Source organism: Gymnoscopelus microlampas (assembly GCF_963454915.1).
Source record: "Gymnoscopelus microlampas genome assembly, chromosome: 18".
Classification (NCBI taxonomy): Eukaryota; Metazoa; Chordata; class Actinopteri; order Myctophiformes; family Myctophidae; genus Gymnoscopelus; species Gymnoscopelus microlampas.
In genome coordinates, this window is record NC_139955.1 from 34,515,906 (window position 1) to 34,525,499 (window position 9,594).

At 38.5% G+C, this 9,594-nt stretch overlaps 1 protein-coding gene across 1 annotated transcript; it reads right to left on the bottom strand.

The window, feature by feature from the left end:
* Window positions 1-2,486: 2,486 nt before the first annotated feature.
* On the bottom strand, window positions 2,487-5,720 carry cdx4 (caudal type homeobox 4; the record flags this gene model as incomplete). Its single annotated transcript, XM_084041767.1, has 3 exons — window positions 2,487-2,738; window positions 3,260-3,405; window positions 5,255-5,720. 3 exons carry the CDS (start codon window positions 5,718-5,720, stop codon window positions 2,487-2,489), a joined length of 864 nt encoding a protein of 287 aa, XP_083897893.1.
* Between the last annotated feature and the right edge of the window lie 3,874 nt (window positions 5,721-9,594).

A 9,594-nucleotide genomic window follows, 5' to 3' on the forward strand; every position in this document is an offset into this window, starting at 1 on the left:
GACGTCTTCGTCATGGCCAGGCTGCGCACGCACCGGCGTTGCCAGATTCTGCGAGAGGAGCAAAAATGAGCAACCAGGTCCGTGAAAACAAGGCCAAATGACGCGTCTAGGCTACGGCTATTTGAAAATAGCTCACGATCAGCTTGTAGTTCTGCTATTTTCAAAAAAGGCAAAAAAATATCGTGGAGATAAAAGTAATTTTGGAACATTTTTGATACATTTTAACAACACAAATCTTGTATGGGGTCCCCGGCACAAAATATTGTCAGGTGTGTGGGGGGGGGGGGGGGGCACTAATTCGGAGGTCCATGACAAGTTGACATGAAAATGTTTGAGAACCACTGGTTTAAACAATATTTAGGAAACAAGCGGAAGCCCAAATAAGCAACTATACACTTATTTACACTATTAAGAAAAAAAAGCACAAATTCGCTTATAATAAGTGGACATGGCAACACTAACACGCACTGAGCGAGAGCGCGCCTCGCTCGCGGAGCAGCTGGACCTTGCGTGCAACAAAAAAAAAGAGCTGATCTACAAACTATCAAGGCATCGCACTGCGGTGCGTTGATAACTTGTAGATCAGCTCTTTTTTTTTCTTTTTTGCAAGTGATGTTCATGGAATGGGAGTTAGCCTATAAATGTGGGTTTATTCATCCCTCGGCGAAGATTAAAAACAATAAGCTTTGTATAAACTGCCTTTATCTGGGTTAGGAGGGGATTTAATTACAACTGTATTTAGCAGTTAACAATAACCTACTGGAAGTCATGCACTTTCAGGTTTGAACATATCTGAATCAATCTAGCATTTAAAAAATATATAAAGCAATGTGTCAAATGACTTGCAGACTGAAACGTTTACAATTATGCCAAGGTGATTCAATCTATTTGATCAACCCATAGGCTATGCTAGACTATACTGGTCTGATTTAAGGAGCCGTTCTGATTAGTCATTTAATTCTAGTCAGTGGTGTAAACGTACATGTACTCAAGTACTGTACTTAATACACTTTTGAGGATTTTTACTTCACTGTAGACTGTAGTGTTTCCAATTTGCAATACTTTTACTTCTCCACTATATCTCATGCAAATATTGTACTTTTTACTCCACTACAATTATTCGACAACTTTAGTTAGTTACTTTGTAGATTTTGATCATTATTACAAAATATGCATTAACCACTTCAGCCCTGCGCATACTTAGGCTATTTGAAAATAGCAGCTCTACAAGTTTGTAAATCTGCTATGTTCAAGAGATTTTTATATTTGGAAACTTGTAAAATGGGACATTCTGCATGCTTATGAGTGGCACAGGACTGCCACTCATATACTGTAGGTGCCACTCAGGCTAAAACCTAGTCCAAATCATATAGGAAACAAGAAGTGCTTCTGCAAATGCATGTGCAGCATTGTAGTGCCCGTCAAAGTAGGTTTAATTTTTTTATTAACTCGATGTGTGGATTATTGTAAAGCTTCGTCTATTAATATTTGCTATCCCATTTAGAGCCTTCTAAAGATACCCTAAAAAGCAAACAATATGGTATGTAAACGAATGCTTTATTTTGTCATTGTATATATAATATTTACAAGGTTCAAATAAAAGTCTACTGCCTTTGTAGACCATTAGGCTAAATTATAGCGTGTTTTTCTACTGTCCAGTCCACATTCAAAAATAAAACTGCTGGAACTATCGCAAAATAGCTTCTATTTACACGTTGAATGCTGCCATTACCCACAGTCTGGTTCTTTTATCCCTGTTTTATTGCATAAATTCCGATGGCCATTTGCCTTTCTTCGATCACATTTAATGTAGTCGAAAAAAAGGCAAATGGACAAAGAAGATCGTCCAAGAGATTTGAACTACAGCTCATTGGTCCAGTTACATTTCACTCAAATGTTTCTAAATTCTCATTTTATTAATAAACACATATATTCGTCACAACATACAAAATGATATTTATAACTCAGACACAAACAATTTAAAGCACTTAATTGTAGTCAAACATGTCAATTTTTGCTTCTTTTCTTGGAATTATTAGAACTATTCTATATGTAAAGAACAAATAAAAAAACGAAACGATATTTCAAGAGCCTCCAGCGTTTCGTTGCTATATATACATCATCCAGCATTTCGTTGCTTGTTATAAATCATCCTTTTCCTTGACGTCAAATCCATAGCAAATTCATTGTCCATGAATTGAATACATAGGACCACAATGGAAACAAGTCACCAGGACTTTTTTTGTGTTATCCTTTTAGCCTTAATGTAATTACTATACCACGTGCCGTTTACATTTCTGACCAATAACGTATTCAATCAATCAATCAATCAAAATGGCATGTGCTTATTATCAAAATAGCATGTGCTTAAGGATGTCTTTGAGTCAATCCCCTGGTTGCCTGCGTGTATCCAAGTTCAGGAAAGGGTCCTCTCACTGTGTCGGAGTGCTCAGTTATGTTTGTAGATCGTCCAAAAAAAGGCGAATTTACCGAGTCACTGTAACTTGCTGTATATTCCTGATAGGTGGCAAGGTGTTCAAGGTGTTCATTGATGGATGTGGTGGTGGTGGGTAGAGAGACCCGTGAATATCCGACGGGCTGAGTGACCCGGGCACCGGCAGGGGACTCACTGACCCCGGGTCACTGTGCACTGACCCTCCGCTCCCATCACACTGGCCCAACTTCTTCTTGATTAATTTCCTCTCCTTCGCTCTGCGATTTTGAAACCAGATTTTTACCTGCAAAATAGAAAGAAAAGAGTTATTTTAGACTGTTGGCATTAGGAATTGAATGTATAGGTTAATATCGTGATGTTTTCTTTTCATATTAAACCAGTGGTGTAAAGTAATTAAGTACATTTACTCAAGTACTGTACTTAAGTACAATTTTGAGGTATTTTTTACATCTACTCCACTACATCTCAGATCCAAATATTGTAATTCTACTCCACTACAATTTTTAGTTCGGCCATTTGAAAATAGCCAATCTCCAAGCTCATTGTGTCATGATGCCACGCATTGTGAGCTTGTAGATTTGCTATTTTCAAAAGATTTGTATACATTTGAAAACTTTTTACTTTTACTTTACTTTTTACTTTTGGTACTCTAAGTACATTTTGATGCCAATACTTTTGTACTTTTACCAAATACATTTTTAATTCCTGAGTATTTATATATTGCAGTATTGATACTTTTACTTAAGTAAAACAATTGAGTACTTTTCCCATCACTGAGCACAACCATATAAGGCCAAGACATACCTGTCGTTCCGATAGACCCAGATTGACCGCCAGTTCCGATTTTCTTCTAATAGTGATGTATCGGTTGAAGTGGAACTCCTTCTCCAGTTCCAGTCTCTGGTGGTCGGTGTACACCACTCTGTACTTCTCCTTCGTTCTCGTTTTACCTGAGAATGCAACAAATAGGTTAGGATGTGGCCCAAGGGAACTTATATGTTATTTTTTAAATTTAATTTAATTTGATTTGATAATCTTTATTTTGAAATTGCAGGTAAAAACAAAATAAAAACAAACAACATGGGAAGCCATAATATATATTTTTAAATTAAGTAAACGAAACAAAAACATTGAATTAAAACCTGTGATCATTGATAATCACCAACATGTTCAAAAAGCAGTAGGAATTAGTTAAGACTTTTTAGTCTTTCATCTAAAAACTGAATGGACTGGTTCGTTTGTTAAATAAATGTGTTACATCAAATGATTTCCAGGCTATCAGTCTATCTGTCGAGACGATCTTTATAAATTGTCATAAATCCAGATTGTCCTGTTTTATCTGTAGATATGCAAAATAGGCTTCTGATCTTTGCTTTGATGTCACTTTGAGAAAACAGCAGTGGAATGCGTTTCACGTAGACTGTTACCTTAACATCAATTGATATGTTAAGAGGAACACGGGACACATAAAAGCGAACATGCAAAAAGATAAAAATCTGGTTTTGCCCTAATACCTCGAATAAACATCTATGGAAATAACAAGACCATATTATGATTGGCTTTACCTACTGGCAATTGATGATACATTATTTTACAAGTTGCGTCATGTTTGCCTACTTTGAAATATAGTCGGTTATAATAAATCACGTAGGCTACGTTCTATATTGCCAGACAACAATGTTTATGGAATTTTACGCACATTGCGGTCACGCAGGTGTGTTTAAAAAAAAGAAACATATTAAAAATATTATTATTAAGGCTTATATAGGCTAGATATGTAAATCTTTATGTAGTAGACTTTCGACTATAACCTCGCCCAGGACATGTTGCTGTGAAAAACGTCACTCTTTGTAGCAATATAAGTCCCCAAGAGGAAGAGAGTTTGGTGCATATCAAAGCGGTGAGGTGCTGTGAGGAGAGACAGCCCTGAATATGACTGAATAAAACCCTCAAAACCTGAGACAATGTCAACAGGGAAGTCGAACCAACTCACATCTTGTTTACAAGCGTAACGAAATTAGCATTACAAGTGAGCTTGGCACCCGATTTCTCGCACCTTTTTTATTTGATTTCCTCCGCAGCATCTGCATAGCAGCCCACACAGTAGTAGGCCAAGCAATAAGGGCCGTTTTTTGTTATAAATAAAATAAAATCCCCTAATCATCTGTTATTTATAACTTATTATTTATTATTTAGACTATAATGTATTTTATAAATGCTGTCGGAAGCATATGCAGCTATTGTATACATGCATTGCATGCAGTCTCATGTTTAGAAATAGGCCTACTCAGCTGATTTACAGGTCAGTGATGTCAGTGAACCCGTACCCCACCCGTTCTTCACATTTCTGTTTCAATTATTTAAATTATTACATATTGCCCTTTTCTTTTATGATGTCTGTCGGTATAGGCGAATTTCTCCCGGCCAGACATTCTGTATAGCATAATAGGATACCTTCGTTTATAAAATAAAATCCTGCAGAGAAATATATTTTGTCTTTCCTTTTTTATTATTTATTTTATTAGTCTATTTTACCCTACTTATTCTGTAGCCTACTAATTCTTTACCCTTACCTGTACGCCTATAGCCGATTGGTTGCATCCTTACTGCGCTGCTGCTATGACAACTGAATTCCCCTCGGGATTAATAAAGACCCATCTACATGGCAAGATATCTAAGTTTCTCCTAAAAACTCATCATTTAAATACAACGAAGGCAATCCCAGGTATACCATTAAACGAGTTTCTATCAGATCATGGTTAGACAATTTCAACGTGATCATTAAGTTCCCGAACTCACCAGTGGAAGACGATTGTACAGTTTTGCTCATCCATTGGAACGAATTGCGCCGTTCTCTGTCATCAGGAGAAAGTTGTGCACCAACGATAACGTTATTTTCTGGCGGTGGCTGTAACACCACCGAGCCCGGAGCGCCGTGCATATGGTTGTACTCTGACGAGCAGTAAGAAACCTGTCCGGGGGGAGAGTTGTTCATGGGCGTGGGATGGGTGACGTTAGGGGGCCCCAGGCCGTACGCTCCCCAGTCCTCCCTGCTGGGCGCTCCGTACGTGGGTCCCCAGCTCGCCGCGGACTGTGCGTGCGCGTGCGTGTGCGTTTCCATGTTTGGCACATGATGGTATCCAGAAAAGTCGGGATATTGTGGCGTGGAGACAAAGTTCTGTGGAGGCAGATTGATGCTCGGTCGTCTGACGGGCCCTTGGTGATACATGCTGCTTTCCTTATCCAACAGGTATCCCACATACATGATTTGTAAATAAAACGAAATAAATGAAGAAAACGGAAAAGTAAACTAACCCTATAGCCTACTTATAATTTCCCCAATAGAAAATAAATAAATGTATACATAAAAAGACTAGACTAACTATCTTGAGGCGCCATAGTTGCCTCCTATTTTGCAACCGCAAGCAATCCTTGTGTTGTGTCTCTGATGTAGTCCAGAAGCGTTCCCAAAATGATATGCGTCCTAATCCTTATTCGGTTTCACGTGATCTGGCTCCTGTGCCAAGGTGGTGCAGGTTTATAGATCTGCTGCCTGACGTCTTGGAGAGCTGGTGTGTCAATGAATGCATGGATGCCGCTGCCAGCCTTAACTGGCCCTTCCTGCGACGCGTCATCACCTGACGGTGGGCCTATCCCGAACATCTGAATAACTGACCACATGAATAAATTAACATAAAAGCCTTTCATCTGAATGTCCTATAGCACTGTTTCCCAAACAGTGTGTCGGGACCCATGTTTGGGTCACGGACCAATTTGTATCTTTATTTTTTTGTTTCCTACATTTTGTTTATAATTATTATTATTTCAAAACATAAAAAAGCAACAAAGAAATATGAATTAGAAACGAATTCAATGATTTTTCTAAATAATTGCATAAATAAAAGATACGTATAATTAAATAAAAAACAAAGAAATTCCATAAATTAGAAAACAAATGTTTAAGAAGTAGTGAAAATAGCCGATCTACAAGCTCACAACGCACTGCGTCGCTACGTGTTGTGTGCTTGGAGATCTACTAGCTTCACTAGTTTGAGTCCTGCATGGGATATCTTTTGGGTCTCGAGCTACAAAGTTTGGGAACCACTGCCCAACCATGCACAGGGATAATACACTCAGAAACACTTTTCTACTGTTCCTTCAAATAAGTCCTGCTCATAGGCCTATGGGGTGGAGGTGCCTAATTTATATTGCGTACACAATTAAAGTTAATACAAATACATCTTAAATGTTCTGCAGCACAGATTTCTCACCCTATGTCTTTTTTTAATGTATTTAAAACCTATGTTGAATTGTAATTGCATGTCATGCTAATAGTTGCCTGATTTCACACCAGGCTAGCCAATGCATAGAGTTATTTGCTGTGCATCTGTTCTTTAAGTTAACAATTAGCCTATTGATCGTTTATTTTCACGATAGTTCTCTGGCCCATAAAGCTGTTATCTTTCAGCATGGCCTTACATCGCATTTGACGCATTAACCTGTTTGTTAAGATATTCATCTTAATACAAACGAGGTGCAAAGTATTGAGAAACTTTTCTTCTTGTTTCAGGGCGAACCTACAAGTGTTGCACGTTCACACCTCAAGGTCGCACTTCACAGCTAATTCCGGTTAAAAGGAAACTCATTGTGGAGCGACACCCCCCACCCCAAACGCACGCACCCAAGCACGCACGCATGCACACATGCATGCACACGCACACACACACGCACGCACGCACGCGCACACACACTACATTGTCATCTCTCCACCTAGGTTTACACGTCGACATCCCCCAAACTCGCTGCCAGCGTTGCCATGTCGGCTTATTACAAACAACTTTGAGCTTGTTTCTCTGTCAAGTTGCTTCTAAAAATTGGTAGTTGCGGGTTGCAGTTTTTTTGGGCTTGTTTCTTAAGTGCAGTGGCATATTTGGGCTTGTTTCCTAATGTAGTTAAACCAGTGGTTTTCATGTCAAGGACCCCCAAATGAATATACTGTATAGGCAAAACCTTCCTGGGGGCCTTGCAGTTCATTCATTGATGTAGGCTACTCGTTGAATGGAGAATGATATTCTTGGAGCAAATAAGCACAGACCATCAAATATATTGATGATTATTATAAATAATGTTAGGCTGCTTCCTTATCAGGTATGACACTAATTTGGCATATGGCTCAGTTCCATTTGATTTGAGCCTTTAGTGAGCCGAGATAATTATGCAATATAGGAGCACTCTGAACGGAACACAACCCTAATTGATATTATGATGACAATGATAGCCATTGGTAACAATGTGAAGGAATTGATCAATTATGGCTTCTACAGATTTCATTAAAATGTCACTCTCATATTAGGCTATTGTAGTAGGACTCTTGGCCAACAGGCTATAGCCTACTTAAATGAGCCTACCTTTTCATATTATTAGCTATTATATTAATAGGTCGTTTACGATGAATAGCCTAGTATGCTTTTTGCTTTATATATGTAATAATTTCCATTTCTGCATTTGGGCCGCTGTTGGGATTGTGGAGAGACTTTAAAGTCCATGCTGTACCTGGATTAGGCTACATGCAATCTGGGAACCCATCGCCAAATGAAAAGGAAAAACAGCGCCCTCTGCTAGCAGAATCTGTTCTTGAGAGATGCATTGATGGTTGTTGCTGCCCTCTTGTGGACAGATGCAGTTCTTCATATCAACCACTTCAGCCCCATTAAATCTAAAAGCTTGTAGATCTACAATTTTTGCTATTTTTGTAATTAGAAAAAATAAAGTAAATGAATGAAATATTTTGAAAACTTTCCCAAAATAGGGATGCCAAGGGTTAATTGTGTTTAACTAGCCTAATTATTTACAATATCTACTCTGTTGCACTGGATGTAAAGTGGTAAACACATTACATTTTAGTCTTAACTCTAGGCTACTAAATTTAAATTACAATTCAATTAATTATACTTCCCTGTTCAGTGAGAGTGTCTCCACAATTGTTGGGGATCTGATATCTTCCATAAAACATTCTAAATATAAAACTGAGAGACAGTTCTATAACATGCAATTATGATGATGTTAATTTACACAATATCCTGGAAAGATCATAAACGGTTACAAAGTTATAGACAAATACAACATAATATTTCCCATATTGCCTATTTTACACCAATCAGACTGCACAGCTAATCTTTGCTATACTATATGCCAAAGGTGTAAAGTGGCTGAAGGTAATCTGCGTGATACAGTGCTGTCCTTTCTTGGTTTATTTCTGGACGTTCATTATAACAACCACCATATGAGAAAATAAATCGTCAAAAATTGCAAGTGACCCCAACATTTGGAACCTGGAAGCCGTGGTCACCATAAGTGTGATGGATGGCATTGGGACCTACTGTAACTGCCAGTCCATAAAAGTCAGGGTGGTAGCTGTTGTTTGCAATTCTCAGAGGTGACTAGGTGGTCTTCTGTCACATTTGATCTGTACTTTCCCCCAGGGGTCTATATTTGGTCCCTCCTTTTTTCCTCTCTAAACCAATCATCTTCCGATCTACAACCTGAACCTATGAACTTGTAAATCAATTTTTGACGAATGTTTTTGTGTTTGTCTAGTATGACAGAATAGGGACACTAAGGTTCACCATGTAACTTGAAAGCCTTTGTGTGACAACAGGCTATAGTGATGCAAAATCAGCAAAACCCCACTGAAACTCAGTGATTATAGTCTTTACCTGGTCAATGCCATAGACTGTAAAAAAGAATGGACAAAGCCACTCCCCTGCTTTCTACAGAACGAAAATGAAGCCGATAGTTCAGGAACATGCATTCCTCCATCGTTAATATATACAGTTGGCCACGCCGGAAGTCAAACGCTATTGGTTGAGACCAGACACGTGACCAGCGAACCGGAAAACACCCCCAAAAATGCTATTGGTTGGGTAGCTTGTCAATCAAGAGCGGGGGCGGGGAATGAATGCTATTGGTTGTGTAGGTTGTCAATCAAATCATCCCGCCCCTCCTGGAGCATAGCCTACTTTATCGTCAATTTTAGAATAAATGGGACCATAATTTAGCAAAACGCATATCATGATGATTGAAAGGAGACTTTAAACTAGCGACTGGAAGCATATAGAATTTATGACAATTTTTATTAC